The 17597-nt window shown below is 39.6% G+C and overlaps 1 protein-coding gene across 1 annotated transcript in view; it reads right to left on the reverse strand.

Annotated features, from left to right (window-relative positions):
- WDR7 (WD repeat domain 7) overlaps positions 1-17597 on the reverse strand; it is a 357963-nt gene that overhangs the window by 273666 nt on the left and 66700 nt on the right. The window contains exons 14-15 of the mRNA XM_047086392.1: positions 15989-16184; positions 6652-6866 (exon numbers count right to left, since the gene is read on the reverse strand). Of these exons, the coding sequence (XP_046942348.1) occupies positions 6652-6866; positions 15989-16184 (411 nt within the window). The remainder of the gene's footprint in view (positions 1-6651; positions 6867-15988; positions 16185-17597) is intronic.

Consider the following 17597-nt stretch of genomic DNA (forward strand, 5'->3'; position numbering starts at 1 on the left):
TAACGTCATATGGCTTGTCCCTGTCTGTACCTTACAGTGCCCTTTTCACAATGAATCATAAAGTCAATTCAATCAGTATGAAATTTTTTTAGAGTGAATTTTGCAAGCAAAAAACACAGAGCATGTTCTCAGTAGGTTATATCTGACTTCTAAATCCCATTCTCTCACCTAGTTACACAGAATACAAAGCTACTGACCTTTGCAAATATAGCCCGTTCGTTTTTTTCAGCCTTTTGACTAATTAGACAACAGAGAGAGAAATGTAACACAGAAGATAAATCATCCTGGTCATTTTTCAATTTCTTCAACCTCATGATTTTTCAAAATAAATAGGGTGACCCTGATTGGTACACAATACCTAAGATATAAAGGTGCCACATAAAAAATTATACACACTAGGCCAGAGAAAACGAATTTCATGGCAGTAAAGGCTTTCTAGCTTCACTGGTAAAATCCCACTGACCCAAGGCGTGCTCCAAGATGTCCTCACCAAGAACCAGTGTCTCTGGCAAATGCTTCATGAGAAAGGTCATCAAAAAGATCACCTGAGTGGTGCCTGGGTGGCTCAATCAGTTGAGCATCCAACTCTTCATTTCAGTTCAGATCATGATCTCACGGGATTCTCTCTCTCTCTCTCTCTCTCTCTCTCTCTCCCTGGCTCTCCCCTACTTGCTTGCACATGCGTGCTCTCTCTCTCAAAAATAATAAAAATTTTTTAAAAAGATCACCGGATATGCTCAGACCAACTTCTTAGTATTTTCATTTCTGCATTCATCATACCACCACGTGCTATCTACAATTTACTAGTTATTTATAGTCTGCAAATCTACTAACTCCTACTCTAGAACATGACTTATGCTGGGTGTTATGGGACAGGGAAATGAAGATGGCTCTGCCTTCAAGGTATTAAAGCCACTTCCATCCTTTTAAATAATACTACAGCCTACTTTTCTCCTCTTCCACTGGTTCCTCTTCCAATGGTCTCCATTGCTTATATTCACCTCCCTCTCGTTCATCACTACCAATCAAAAGCAAACAACATCGAGTGGGGGTAAATTCTCCAGTTAACGCTACTATCGACATCATGTCCTCTGACCATGGCTCCACCTCCTCCACCAACAAAAACATTCAGTGAGCTCCTAACAAAGTAAACCTCAGCTCTTACCCCTGCATGCACTGAAGCTACTACTTTTTTTCCTCTAAAAGCACATATCTTCCATACTCCCCACCTCCACTTTATCTTATTCTCATTTTTAGTTCTTTGTACCCTGATTTCTGACCCAACTAATTCTTCCAAAGCAGCTCTCCTAATGATCACCGGTGACTTCCCTAATTATTAATCCCACCTTTCATTCCCTCAAGTCGTAATGTTATTTCGCATCTCTGATCAACTGCTGACCTTTGCTTCCTTTACAAAAATTTGTTTTCAAGTATATGTGTAACCGAGGCCATTGCAGGTTACTGGCCCAAGGTCACCCACAGGTAGCATGTTACAGACATAATTGAAACACAGATATGCCCGTCACCAGAACCCAGGTTCTTAACCACTCCTTTGAACTGCTTTTCAAAAATGAAGCAAAGGCTGTTCCGTGGAAGAACAGTATCTACAAACTTGCTGTTAATAATGCCATCCTCTGATGCAGGGTTCAACCGCCTATGACCTAAATGCCAATCCAGCCCATTGCCTATTTGTGTAAATAAAGTTTTATTGCAAGCCAGTCATACTCATTCATTGGCCTATTGTCTATGGCTGCTTTCACACTACAATGGCGGGTCTGAATCACTGTGACAGAGCTTGAACGGCCCACAGAGTCTAAAATGTTTACTGTCTGGTGCTTTATAGAAAAAGTTTGCCAATCCCTGTTCCAACCATCTGTCTTTTAGGTTCATCACTGGAAACCCTGAGGATGATAACGAATTCACCTATCTGCAGTAAGAATTAAGGAAGATGGCATATCTGGAATACTCTAATGATCAGGCATCCCAAAATAGGCACTATGGTCTAATCCAGGCTCTGTACTCCAGCATTTGTTTGGGGCGGGGGGACGGGGGTGGTGGTGGAATCCCATCCCTACTCTATCTCACTATCATTCCACTTCTTTCTTGGAAGATTTTTGCTCCCCTTGCATACATTCCATCTCCCAACACTCCAAACAAGAGGCAGATGTCTCCTATCACAATCAATCTCAAAGCCTATTCTGTGAGTTGTTTCTGTTAACAGCTCCGCCATTCTCCCTTCAACCAGGCTCGGAGCTCTGAAATCGTCTTACAGGTCTCAACTCTTCCCTATTTATTGAAGTCCTATCTATTCAACCAACACAACAGCCTCCAAGTCATTCCCTCTTCAACATTTCCTCTACCTAATCCTATCCCAGTTCCCACTGCCTCTCACCTAACAGCCTCACAGTTCATTTCCCACGGCAATAAGTGTCCTGCACATAAATGTCAGACATGGAAAACTATTTCTTAAACAAAGATCTCCTTTTAAGACTGTTCAGTATCGTATTGTTTACCCACTGAGGTAAGTCCTCAGCTTTGCATTCAAATAGATTCCACAATATGATTCCAATCTATACCTCCAAAGCAACTTCACACGAAATTTCCTGGGTATTTTCTATGCTTCACATACTACCTAAAAGCTCTGAAAATAAAAATATGAGAAACTCAGCTCCTACCCTCAAGAAGCTCAAAATCTAATCAGACAGACATAAAGAAAAACAAAAACAAAAAATATCCCTTACAAAGCAAAGCGTTTTATTTTAATTTTTTTTAACGTTTATTTATTTTTGAGACAGAGAGAGACAGAGCATGGATGGGGGAGAGTCAGAGAGAGAGAGAGAGAGAGAGAGAGAGAGAGAGAGACACAGAATCCGAGACAGGCTCCAGGCTCTGAGCGGTCAGCACAGAGCCCGACGCGGGGCTCAAACTCATGGACTGCAAGATCATGACCCGAGCGGAAGTCGGACGCTTAACCGCTTAACCGACTGAGCCACCCAGGTGCCCCCAAAGTAAAGTGTTTCAAGGAAAGGTCTGAACAGGAACGTGTCGAGCACAAAGAGAATGCAAGAACTAATTCTGCCACCAGGGGGCAGAGAGGAGAAGTTTGGGAATGGCTTCGTTATCCTCACAGGAGAGGGATTAAAGAAGCAAGGAGAGAGGAAAAGAAACATAGGATATAGGATGCAGGATGTCTAGCATTTCTCAGCCTTTTCTCTCCAGAGCAGTGATTTTAAACCAGAGGCAATTTTGCCCCACTTGGGGCATCTGGCCATAGCTGAAAACATTTTTGATTGTCACAACTGGGCAAGAGAGGATGCTAGAGATTTGTGATGGGTAGAGGGAAAATGATTCTCAAAATCCTACAATAAACAGGACAGCCCCCCCCCCCCCCCACAATAAAGAATTATCCAGGGGCACCTAGGTAGCTCAGTGGGTTAGGCGTCTGTCTCTTGATTTCATTTCAGGTCATGATCTCACAGTTTGTGAGTTTGAGCCCTGCATCGGGTCCTGCGCTGACAGCATGGAGCCTCCTTGGGATTCTCTGTCTCCCTCTCCCTCTGCCCCTCCCCGTTCGTGTGCGAGCGCACGCGCTCTCTCTCTCTCTTTCTCTCAAAAATAAATAAACATTAAAGGAAAAAAAAGGAGTTATTCAGCCCAAAACGTCAGTAGTGCTGAGGTTAAGCAACCCTGCTCTAGAGTCACAAGGAAATAAAGTAAAGGAGAGGGTCCAGCTGACATAATTGCAGGACACGCTGGAATGCTGACAATACAGACACAGCAAAGGAGAACGAGTTATGCCTGGACGAGCTTGCTCGCCACAACCAAAGGGGAGAATACAAAACTGGGCAGAGGGCAAAGGTGATTAATAAAGGTTCCACGTCTAAGGCCACACGAACAGGAACAGATCTGGTCGTCAAGCCAAGACCATCAACTCTAAGGGAAGGGAGAAGACCTGGGCAAAGAGGCTGAGGGAGAGGCCATCAGCACTTCCTGCCACACAGCACCCAATTCAATACGCATTTACTGCACAGCTGCTACTAGATGTCAGGAGGGAAACGGCAATAAATAAGTCACAATCCCCGCCTGCGAGAAGGCTGAATTTCAGTGGGGAGAATCAGGGAAGCTGGTAAGTGATTACCATACCAGGGAAATTAAGATACACGCCATAAGAGAAACACACAGGGGTTTGAATACACACATCTTGCAAAACTTTGAGGCAGCCATAAAGAGTAATTTCACTTCACAACCTCTGGCTCTTCCAGTGAAAGAAAAGAATCAGAGGAAAGGAAATCCCCCATCTTTGTCCGCAAGGCTCCGCGTGTCCGGCATAATTAACAAAATTAGCGATACACAATACATGTTACTCCAAACAGCCCAAATGCCAACACTAGTCTACCAAGGAAAAGGTAGGACTCTTTCTATAGGGCATTCCCTTAGAGATTTTGCTTTCCATTGAGAGACCCATGAAGAAAATTAGTTCCCATATCCTAGAGTCAATCCTGCACCCCTGACACACTCTTAGTAATGTTCTGTTTTTTTAAACTTTGGGTGGGTTTTATTTCTCCTGAGATTAGGAAGCCATCCAGAGGACAGCTCTTCAAATATTCCCCTCAGAAGGAGCCTCAAACTCACCATGAGAAAATAGTTAGAGAAATCCCTAATGGTCCAGCCAACATACATTTTTCATAAAGTGATTACCCTCCCGCAGCCTCAGCTTCCTAAGCCTTTCCCCCCTTCTGTAATTGTTTTCCTTGTAGGCCAGGCAACAATTACCACTGCTACAAGACTGAGGAGGTTCACAAGCAATATATTTTACAATACATAAGTGTAGTGTCTCTGATATCTGCTGCTTTTATCACTAATTGCACTATAAAATGCGCTATTAAAACAGGGACAAACAAGACTGTAAAAATCACATAATGGACCATGACCACTTACAAAAGCCATTCATAAATGTTAACCGTACCACTTATTTTTCTTTAATTTTCCAGTCGTATCATGATTTTTACAAATTTTTACTTCTAGGGGATACCAACAAGAAAAAGAATACATTTGAAAATTCTATGACCTACATACTTACCCTTGCATATACTATTTTATAAACTGGCATAGAATTAAAAATTAAATAGAACATCAGACGATGTGCTATGAACACTGAACTCCTAGGGACATCTACGTGATCTCTTGAAAGAAATTATAAGCATGGCAAATACATTTAAGCTGTGATTTCTATTCAAACTTCACAACACAGGCCGGGAAGCATGAAAGAAAGCGCAGAAGGGTTTCACAACTCTGACCTACGAAACATACAATACAACAAAGCCAATAGAGCATTTATTTCTTGGGGAAGGACAGAGTGATCAAATATGACTGCCAATTACCAGAGAAAATGGGCCACTGGAACCACCTATAGTAATTCCTGTGTCATCAGCACTCAGTGCTAATTCATGGGCAAATTTTCAAGTTTGTAGATGAGCCTTTCAACCTGTTCATTATTTATCTACGTGTCTACCCATTAAAAAAAAAAAAATAGCAATCCAGAATGAGAGAGAATGAAAATAACAGCATCTGTGCTACCCACTAACGATTCTAATGAATACTCAGATGCACCCGGGAATTTTAAGTTGTGGCTCAGATGAGATGCTAATACTGTCTCTCAGTTTCATGCAGCCACTACCAGAGACAAGCGAGTTCTAACAGTACCACAGAACATAAATACCACAAACCAAACAGTGGTTAGCCTCTATAAAACTAAAGACAAATAACCAATTAATGAATTTGGATTATTTGTTCTTCTTTTATGTAGGATCATCTCCTGTTAACTCAAGAAGTAGCTGATGCCTTCATGTGAGTATCAGCAGGGAAGGTGTGATCCAGCTTGGGTCCTGGCCAGCACTGGCGCTTGAACAACCTGGCCCTACCTATTCCCGAGTATCCTCTAAAATCCTTATAATGGGCCAACCTCACTAAAATCAGAGCGTGCTTTTCAAACAAAGGAGCAGCCACAATTAGAAACATCTTAATTGTACCTAATTAGAAACATCTTAATTGTACCTAAATCATGATTTTTTTTTTTCTTCCGAGAGGTAAGAGCCAGTGCTCAATCTTTCAACAGGAAGACTGTCAGAAAACCGAAAGCCAGATTACATGATAAAGGTTCGCTCTAATTTCAGAAATGGAAGTCACTTAATTCCGCAGAAATCATTTTAAACTATTTTTTAAATTTTTTTTAACGTTTATTTATTATTGAGACAGAGAGAGAGCATGAGCATGGGAGGGGCAGAGAGGGAGAGAGACGCAGAATCCAAAGCAGGCTCCAGGCTCTGAGCTGTCAGCGCAGAGCCCGACGCGAGGTTTGAACTCACAGACCATGAGATCATGACCGGAGCCAAAGACAGACGCTCAACCGACTGAGCCACCCGGGCGCCCTTCATTTTAAACTATTTTAAGTGGTGAGAATAACTTCCTTTTTCAAAGTGCCAAATACATGAAGTGTGCTAAAACAAGGCTGGATGGGCCTAAATAAAAACCAGAAGCTTATTTGTCATCCATGTCTTCTCCCCAAAGTTATTGCATAAGACCTGCCAAAACTGTGTTATGAAGTGAAGTTGAATGGGAGTCTACACACACGGGCCCACATACCACACTTACTTTGTCAGATGCCTCGGAAGCCAAGAGGTTAGTTGCAAGAGTCTGGAGCTTATGATGGGCCATGTTTTTAAGAGCAGCAAGACTACGCCGGGTCATAGCCTGCTTGAGGTTGATGGCTGGGTGACTAAGTGAGTCAGCCGCAGCGGGAACTGCTTCATCACAGGCATTCAGTATCTCTACGGCGGTTATCCCCATCACGCAGCGATCCAACGCGCCTGGAAGACGTAGACATTCACCATCAGCACACAACACTATAAACGCTTCAAACGGTTTTTTAAGGAAAGAAAACGCATAGACGTTTTCCATGTGGGAATATTTTTATCGGTGCCTCTCAGAAACATTTTCTTGTACTTTCCTCCTCGAGGGACCTTCCACACGGCATTACCTTAACCGTTTCTTCTCCTGTAATGAATGCCCCGACCACAACTTCCCAATATAGTCAAGTTCAGAGCCAATACCTTCAACACCTTCTCCCCAGGCTTTTTTCCACAGTCTTCCTGGTACTCCACACCATTACTCTACTACAAATACCAATTTCTAAGACTTCAGCTTCCTCTAAGCTGTCTATCCATTTTAAACAAAAGAACTAAATTTTGCTATTCTTCTCATGTTTTCTACTTTAATATTTCCTGGAACTTCTCTTTCTCTGGGAAATATCCACAAAACGGGGAAAAACTATGACTTCCCATTTTGTCTGATGTCTTGACTCTTACGGTTCACACCCAATCAAAAGTTCCTCTGTGTGTTTGTGAAAATAACTACTAGTCCAACTTGTAACCACTTCTTCACTTGGCCATTCTTTCCATTCATCTCCATCTATGCACTTTGTGTCTCAGAGCACAACTCCATCCTATAAAGCAGACAGCTCTTCTGTATACCGTTTTGTACAGCACATAGCATCAGGCCAGGCAGACAAGGGTTTCATTGCATGGATTTGTATATAATCTTCTGGAGACTATAATAATGACAGTGAAATGATGATGAAGTTTATTTGGATTCACTGGGCATTCCTCTAGAGTCTTCTAAAAGGGACAAATCAATTTTGAAAAATAACAATAGCGAACACCCAGAAACTTAAATGTCAGCAAAATACAAGATTGCTACTATGTTTTTGAGCTGGTACCCAAACACCCAAACACAGATTCTAGTCCCAGTGTTGAGTATTTATATACATGCCGCTTAAGTTTGCCCCTCCTGGCCTAAAGAGCTTAACTTCTGACTCACTGTCCCCTTTCCATTAGCAGTCCTGGAATTAATTCTTGGTGATTCTAGTATTAACAGAAATCAGTGTTTTACTAGCCAATTCACGGAGCCTTAACCAATACATTTTGAAAGGCAAAGCACAAGAAGGAATTGTCACCTGAAACTTCTTGTGTATGTATGAAATGGAGAGTGTGTATATTCTAACAAGATTTAGAAGTTCAAAAATGCTTGAAAATCACCAGCACATATGATTTTTCCACACATCCCGATCTCTTAGCTGAGTTCCTCTACTCCAGTAAACTGTGTCCTACACTCAACCACAGCCAATAGTCATATTATAATCTTATTACCAATAAATAAATCCCAACGTGATCCCAATTTGAAAAATCCCACTCTCTGATAGTAGCTCCCATTCTTCATTTCAACCCTCTGATCCAATGATTCCTTGTTCAGCACTGATGCCAACAATTCCATTAACCTCGCACACTTGCACTGTCTCTCACTTCTCTCTATCCCGTAAAGTAAAATTCCATCGCCCATCCTCATAACCACAGCTCTGTCCTCATCTTGCCTCCTTGTACTAACGGAGCAAACTCCAACATTGACTAAATCCAACTTTCCGCCTACTCTACACCTGTACAATGACGACAGATATGAATGGAAAACGTGCTGAAAGACTCCCTTGAAATTCACAATCACTGATCTCAAGGGGCTCTCAATAGTGACCACATTTCCACAGATCTTTCATTTTCCCAGTTAATTATTTCAGACCTTTCACTCCTCCCATCTCTAACACTCCATTTCCTGCCCTCAGCTGGGCAAAAAAGTTTTGTTTCCCATTTCATTTACAAAGAAGCAATTATGAATTAAGTTCTACCAGCTCCCACCACCATATCTCCACTCACATTGCACTATAATTGCCACATGAACTATCCAGACTCCTACCTAACACACTTGTAGCTCAAACTCCATCCCTCTCTTGTCTGCCCATGGACATCATTTCAGCAATCCTCCCTTTTCCCTTCATCTATTTTCCCCACCTACTAGATCATTCCCACCAGCATATAAGCATGCAATTATTTCACCTGTTTATTTTTTTTTTTTTTAATTTTTTTTTTCAACGTTTATTTATTTTTGGGACAGAGAGAGACAGAGCATGAACGGGGGAGGGGCAGAGAGAGAGGGAGACACAGAATTGGAAACAGGCTCCAGGCTCCGAGCCATCAGCCCAGAGCCTGACGCGGGGCTCGAACTCCCGGACCGCGAGATCGTGACCTGGCTGAAGTCGGACGCTTAACCGACTGCGCCACCCAGGCGCCCCTATTTCACCTGTTTAAACACACACACACACACACACACACACACACACACACACTTGACCCAATACCCTTCTCCAGCTGGTATCCCATTTTTTTTTTATAATCATCCTCCAAAGAGCTATCTTTGCTACTTCCAAAGTTTCCTCCTCCCATTTTCCTTTGAACTTACTCAAATCACATTTCACCCAAAACATGCACACAACCTATTCTCCATGTTGCTACAGCCAATATTCAGTTCTCAGTCCTCATCTGACTATCATTTACTATCAGCAGGTCTTGTTCTTCCTCTCTACTCCTTGAAACACATTTTTTCATTTGGTTTCTAGGCAACAACACTCTTCATTTTCTTCTTCCTCCTGACAAGTCCATTTTAGTCTCCTTTGCTGGTTTCTTCCACATCACAGAAATATATCTAAACCCTGGAGGGACCCAATCATTATCTACCTGAATCCTCTTGGTGATACATCCAGTGTTATGACTGAATATCATCCATATGCTAAGAATTCTCAAATTTACATCAACCACTCTGATATCCCTAACTTGAAGTCTTGACTCATTTATACAATTTACTAATCAGCATCTCTACTTGAATGTCTAATATTCAACTTAATATAAAAGTAATTCTTGGTCTTTCCAAAATCTACTCTTCCCATTGTCTTCTCAATGTCTAAAAATGAATTCCATCCTTTTGAGTTGCTCATGATCAAAACCTTGGAATAACCTTTAACTCAACCCATTCTTTTAAGCCCCTCATCCAACTATCAGCAAATCCTGTCAGCTCTCCCTTCAAAATATACCCAGAGTTCAACCACTTCTCACCAACTCCACTGCTATCGCTCTGGTGTAAGAATCCATCATCTTTTATTGTTTACAGGCAATAGCATACAAGCTAATCTCCCTGCTTCCACCCTTGAACCACCTTCAGGCTATTCTTGAAAAAAGGCAAGAAAATTTAATAGTGAGCACAAAATCTAAATCAATTAAAACCAATTCAGAACTGACACAAACTTTCAAAATAGCAAAGACAGTAAAACTTACTGGAATTTGTATTCTAGATGTTCAAAAAGTTTGAACAAAGAGACACGTTAGACAACAAAAGACCAAAATTAAACCTGTAGAGATGAAAACTATACTAGATGGGAATAATGGCAGAGTAGACATTGCAGAAAAAAGACCAATAAACCTGGAGACCTGGAATTGAAACTATATTAAAATAAAACACAGAGTAAAAATAATTTTAAAAATGAAAAGACAATGTGCAAGCTGTGGGCAATTTCAAGTAGGCTAGTAAACATATAGCTGGAGTTTCTAAAGAGAGGAAAGAGGGAAGGATCGAAAACATATTTGAATAAATAATGGCCAAAAAAGTTTCCAAATCCACTGAAAACCACACACCCACATATCCAAGAAGTATGACAAACCCTCAGCGCAAGAAATATGAAGAAAACTATAACCCAACTGCTCCAAATCAATAATAAAGAGAAAAATTTTAAAGCAGTTGGAAAAAAACTGACATAGCACTTACAGAGGAACAAAGTTAAAGGTGACAGCAGATTTCTCATTGGAAATAATGCAAGCAAGAAGGCAGTGGAGTATTAACAGGAAAAACAAAAAAACAAAAAAGAGCTGTCAACCTAGAATTCTACAACCAGAAAAAATATCTTAAAAACGAAGATGAAACAAAGAGTTTTTCAGACACACAGAAGCTGGAAGAATTCATCACCCATAGACCTGCACTACAAGGAATAAATATTAGGCAAAAGGAACATGATTCCAGATAGAAACCTGGAGCTACACAAAGCAGCAAAGCACAACAGAATGATAACCACACGGGTAAATATTCAAGACTTTGTTTTTATTATTCAGATTTCCTTAAAAGAGACTATTTAAAGAAATACGCAAATAGAAATAATATTCCAAATGAGTGAAAACCATAAGCAACAACATATATGATATAAAAGATAGAGTGGTAGACAGTGACCCAATTATACTTGAACAGAATATTCTTCTTTTTCTTTTAATGTTTATTTACTTATTTTGAGAGAGAGAGAGAGAGCAAGCAGGAAAGGGGCAGACAGAGAGGGAGAGAGACAGAATCCCAAGCAGGCTCCATGCTGCCAGCACAGAGCCCAGTGCAGGCCTTGAACCCACAAACCAAACTGTGAGATCATGACCTGAGCCGAAGCCAAGAGGTGGACACTTAACCAACTGAGCCACCCAGGAGGCTCTAGAACTATTTTAAAATATAAAGCAACTGGTCTGTGTAAAATAAAGGAGATAAACACAAAGGTAGGAGTGTGCCACATTGTGAAGAACGTTGATTTAAAGGCTACAGGAAATAAATTATATGTTTTGTATTTTTTCATTAAGACAGTGCATGAGCCAAGTGTTGTTGTTGTTGTTGTTGTTGTTGTTGTTTTATTTCCTAAGATTTATAGGCCAGCAGAGTACGGGATGGATTAGAAAGTAGAAAAAGAAGACAGGGAAACCAATTAAGCTAGCATTTGTGTAACAAAATACGGCCCTAAGTTAGAATAATACAATGGAAACAAAAAAGGGAACTGAGGGGTACCTAATGGGAAGGACTTAGCAATCAAGGACAATTGTCCAGAGGGCTCATGGGGGGGTGGGGGAATGGTAGCAAAAACAGCCATATTTCCATTATAACAACCTCTTTCTTCAAAATTCCAGAGTACATCATCCAAAGGAAGAAAAGAAACTTTCATTATACTTAGCTTTACCAAGATTTTAGAAAGATACCATTTTTTTCTTAACCATTTCATTCTTTGAGTCTTTTTGCCTGTCCAGTTGTATCTTTTGTAACAGAATGAAAAACAAAACTGTAGGAGATATAGAAAAGTTGATGGTGCTATGCCACATGTTGTGAAATGTAAAATCTAATCTCTACTGTATTAAATACTGCAGGCAAACAGTCAAAATGTGAAAAAAAAATACTTGCTACCAAACTTTTCTACTAATAACAAAAGATTGGGCTGAAGCACCACCTCCTGATTCTCTTTGGTAATTTTGGTAACAAGACAAAACTATCAATTTAAAGAAATAAAAATATTAAAAGGAAAATATTTATTAAAATTACAGACTAAACTGCATAAATTTATTATAAATCCATTAGAGATACCATAAACTCACCAACAGGCAAATGTTTTGCACAGGAAGTTTACATAACAGAAGTACACATTACCAATGAATTCAAGAAAATTTATGCCATCTTATAATAAAATTGACAATTTTAAGTAAATAAATAAATTTAGTAATTTAAAAACTAGTCTGAAGCAAGAACAGCACATACACTAAGGCTTTACTTGTGTGAAAAATCTGATTCTTTGACACCTATGTTTTTGGTTATCCAAGCTTTACATATGTTTTTCAATAGACACGAATATACATCAGTTCCTAATTCTCTGCTATCTTTTATTAGATAATTAAGTTTTTTTTAAGTGATTTTAATGCATATTTGATAAAGTAAATGCGAAAAACAGGAATATTTCAGAAAACTCATAGAGAAAATAAATACAAAGAAAAAAAGATAACAGAACAAAGTAAACTGACATGACTCCTACGCTAACTTCTAACATTTGAAAAGCACTGCTGGCATTTGCATCTGAACGAGAACACCAATAACTCTCCCCGCGGAAAGAGGTATATGACGTGAGAATCACTTTTGTTATGTAACAAAGACGATCAGGTGGTAACTGGTAACTGTCAGAGAAGAAGATCTTGTAAAATCAGTCATTACTTACAGCCACTGCTGCCTCCCAGACAGGACTCTGACCTTGTCAAGGGCCTGTGGGGTTGACATGACACACCCCCTGGGAACACCACATGTGAAGAACGACAGAGTTGGTCCCTGACCACACAAACAGCTCCAGGCAGAAGCATCCGCCATCTAGGTCAGTGGGCCACCTTTCCTAAGTTCCTAAGTAGAAGCCAAGAGGTCCAGCTGGCCAAATCTTGTTGCCAGTCATTTGGCTAATTTTCTAGCTATCCAGAGACGTGGAAGTAAAATGATTTCGCCAGCCTTCACATCACCATGACCTGTTATTGCACATAATGAAGACGACACAAGTAAAGAACAAAAGACTCCGGACGTCTGTCGTTCTAGTGAAATTTTAATTTACTAGCTTCAACTTCATTTCATTAGGAAATAAAATACTAGAAATAAAAAGTACCCATTTGGAGGGAAAAACAACTCAAAGCAAATGCTGCATAGAAGTATCAAGACATTTTTAAAAGGTTTAAAGCTAGAAAGATCAGTAAAATTCAAAACAGCCGACACAAAATTGCACACTACGTACGAGCAGTTTTAGTGTAATATAGCTTCACTGCTAAAAATACATCCCCAAAATGCTAAGAAGAGGGGATAAACTATCTCATCGGAGTTTAAATACATCTCATCCATCAAACCTTGGCCGAATCTGATTTATTTGGCTTCATTTTTTATTTATTTAATAAATAAATAAATTTAATAAATAAATAATGTCAATACCTTCAGGATGTGCCATACTGACTCCCTAGGGACCTTTATATCACTAGCTAAAGCCTGAGCAGCAAGGAGGAAAAAGAAATGTATACCTCCTATTATGGTTAAATCCAAAATAAATTCTGCCTCTTTATCTTTTAAGAATGCCACATTGACTGACTGTTTCCCTAAATCCTCTTGAAGGTAAGATAATTATGAAGTTTCCACATTATATATTGTGTTTAATCTAACGTGGGCTTAATTATACTAAACTGGTTGTAAAAAAAAAAAACTTCCTCCAGTATACCTATAGTTACGGGCTACCTGTCATCTCTTTCTGGGAAAATTACCGGAAAAGTTACTATGCCTTTCAGTAACATCTTATTTGTAACGAGCATGAAATTAAAGAATCTGAAGAATTTCATACTCGTTACAAATGTATTTAAAATATCTGACGTATTCAGGTATCAATTATTTAAGTATCTGAAAAATTCAGAAAATGAAATTCTCTTCCTTTATAATAATTTTTAAAAGTCCTATACGAGTTTACCACACTCTTGCATTTGTGCTATATCAATTGTTAATTTAATATTTATAGTATTTTAAAATAGTGTTTTCTGGACGTCAATGCTACAAGAACTTAGTCTCTTTAATATTAATTCTCAAAGTATTTCTGAATGGAGGTAAGATCACATTCCCAAGTTCAACAAAGTAACAAGGAAAGCAGCTTGTTTGTTAAATAACATTAATAGTAAATATAAACACGTGCATGCACGCACACACAAACCTCAAGTACACAAACATTCATATACACACATTTACATTACGTCTACTATACGCTAGGTAAATGTTACCTCATTTTATTCTCCCAGAAATACTATAAAAGAGGAACTATTATGATCTTCGTTTTACTGAGACAAAAGTCCAGTAAAGTGCAGCAGGTCACATTATTAGCAAATGGTCAATCCTAAATTCAAACCAAGCAGTCTGACTCCAAGCCCAACACAAACCTGGCAAACTTCGTTTCTGGGGCAGACAAAACCAGAAAGCATGAAACAGTGCTCCTCAGCAGATAGGATGTAACAAAAAGGAATACAAAGATACAAAGTTACATACGTAGTATGCCAGCAATTCTGTCTCCAAAAATGCACGGAAACAAAGCCAGAAAGAAATGTGCCAAAATGTCAACACTGACCACTCAGCAATGAGATCTGAGCTCATGTCTCTTCTTTTCCACTACGTTGGAGCTTTTGATTTTTGACAGAAAGTATGACCCTCTTTTACAATCAGAGAAGAAAGAGAAAGGCAAATGCAAAAGCAAAGAAGTCTGACACTCTTCAAGAATGCTCCCTCTTTGCAAGATAGCCTGGGCGCTACACGTAAAGACAAGGACTATAAATAAAAGACTGCTGAGTACTTGGTACTTGTTACAGAAAGACTCAACAGAACTCCCTACTGCCCCAGTAGGAGCACAAATATTGGATACAGCCTACTTTGGAAAAGGACTATTTAAAACAAAGAAAGGTGAAGAAAACAAAACCAATTGGTTGAAGTATTATATGGTACACAACTAGGTATATAAAGAAAGCCTTTAATTACTGATAGCTCATGATTTAAAGTAGCAAAAGTAGAATCAAATGTGTTTTTTAAGGCCTACAGCAGTAAGCATTTGGTTACACACTTGAAAATTTCCCAAGGAAAACCATAAGATTCTGTGTATAAACATCATATATAATTGTGTGTACTTGTAAGCTACACATTACTTGTTCTATATAATGCCCCATACATAAATTTTCTGAAACTTGAAATCTTAAGTGAGAGATCTTGAAACGTTCGTTTCAATCACCTCCCATAATGAACAGTTTCATACTGCTTTTCAATAAGAAAAGCAGTTTCATACTGCTTTCATACAGTTTCATACTGCCGTTTCAATAAGAGAATTTTATCTTTTTCCACGGTTTCCGAACTCGATACAAAAATGGTCCCTTAATCTTGGTCACAATTTACCTCATGAACTGTACAGAAATCACTTATTTACTTGTCTGTATGTCTGTCCTAATCTGTACATCGTCTTCAATTACATTCCTTCAGAGATCCGTGAACTCCTCTGCAAGCATTTGGCACAGCACAACAAGCAAGAGGGCATTTAAACAGTTCCTTGTCGTTGATAATCATGAGAACACTTAGAAAAAGCAGTGACCGGAAGTAAACGGAGCAACTTTTTTTTTTTTTAACATTTCAGGGCTTTTTCCCTCACATAGAAGATTTTTTAATTTCCAGGAAATCAAAGACACCCATTGGATTTTCCAGTCTCTCTCTTCACATTTGTGCTTACCAGTGTCCATTTGCCAGACGTACACCGAGCCATCTGAACATCCCACTACTAGGTAATCATCAGAAGGCCTCCACTTGATTACTTGAACGGGGAACAGATGACGAGATGCCAGCATAATGCATTTTTTCTCTCGCAGACTTAGGAGTCCTACTGAGTGGTCACTGGCTACGGAGCAGATACAGTGCTGCACTCTTGCCTAAAAAAGAATATACCTTCATCACACTTAGATTAAATTCAGGATAAAATGATCTTGTCCTCCAAAACTTAAACCAAAAGTAATTACCCATTCACCACCGCTGAAAACCAACCACAATATTAGGTTGTGTTGAAAAGCGTGTTCCTTCACATTATACACAAGACACCCAGATCAATCGTGACCACACTTTTAAAAAAAAGAAAAAATGCTAAATGAATCCTAGATTAAAGATGGGAAGAGATGCCTTGGAAAATCTCCTGTCCAAATGTGAAGATGACCTTAACTAAAATGATTGCTGTGCAGGCGCGGGGAAAGCTGGAAAAAAAAATTGATCTGTTATTATGCGTTCTCTTTCCACACTGTGAACTTTCCTTTGTTAGCTGCTGGAGCAGGCTCTCTGCAGTGCTTCTTTCTGCGTGTGACTCTGTCATTTTAGACCCATGTTCTTCCCTGCTCCTTTGCTCGAAAACAATACCCTCCCGGTCCCTCTGCCACAATCATTCCTTTCAAGAGCCACAGATATTTTGTATTTCCCGTACATGGGCTTCGCAGCTTCTGTCTGTAATATCAGCAGGTGCACCACCCCAACTAACACACAATGGCCAATTAAACACTCTGCTGTATATTTTCTGCTCGTCTCTAGTGTTTGCCCTTCAATTCCTTTTAGGACAGGATGGAAAATAAAGAGTCAAAAGAAAGACGGTAAAGACTTTCACCAGCAACACGGAACGGAATCCACAACCTAGATGATTTAAAATTAAGGCATTTGTATTTTTAAGACAATTTATGAGCTATTTAAAACCTAACCTTTTAGTGATTTATTGGATTATGCTTTCAGTTCACACTGAGGTGAAACCATCTGAAAACAGCCACACATCGTTGTATATATTGTGGCTAATATTGAGGATGAGAGGCCCACTGTACTACACGTATACATACCATCAATGGGATCCAAAGAAGAAACTTGTCAAACCTAATTGGGTTGGGCTTCGCCTAAACAGACAGACAGTCTGAACTAAATAACAATACCGCACTGAGTGGTGTATCTCACTGAATGGGAAATGCTGACGTTGGGTGGCCAAATGTGTGCGGAAAACACAAGTTAGGGTTGTTGACTTTATCCACAGAACTTCTAAGAACCTTTAACATGCTGATGTGACCAGAATTATCTCCACAAGGGGAATACAGTGTCACTCACCTCAAAGGTCATTTGACCGCGGCAATCTTTTAAGACTGAATTTAGGAGGAACAACATACTTTGGGGAAAGCTGCTGTAACTGGTTCCTTTCATGTTTTGGCAGCTAAGAAACTTAGGCCTGAGTTTTCTACCCATCACAGTGGGGGATGATGGGCACGTACTTCTGCATGTAGACTCAGCCGTCTCAACGTGCTGCTCTCAGTTTCTCATCATCA

This window comes from Lynx rufus, unplaced genomic scaffold (assembly GCF_022079265.1).
Source record: "Lynx rufus isolate CCGP_SWC_20201006 ecotype Redwood Valley unplaced genomic scaffold, mLynRuf1.p SCAF_20, whole genome shotgun sequence".
NCBI lineage: Eukaryota > Metazoa > Chordata > Mammalia > Carnivora > Felidae > Lynx > Lynx rufus.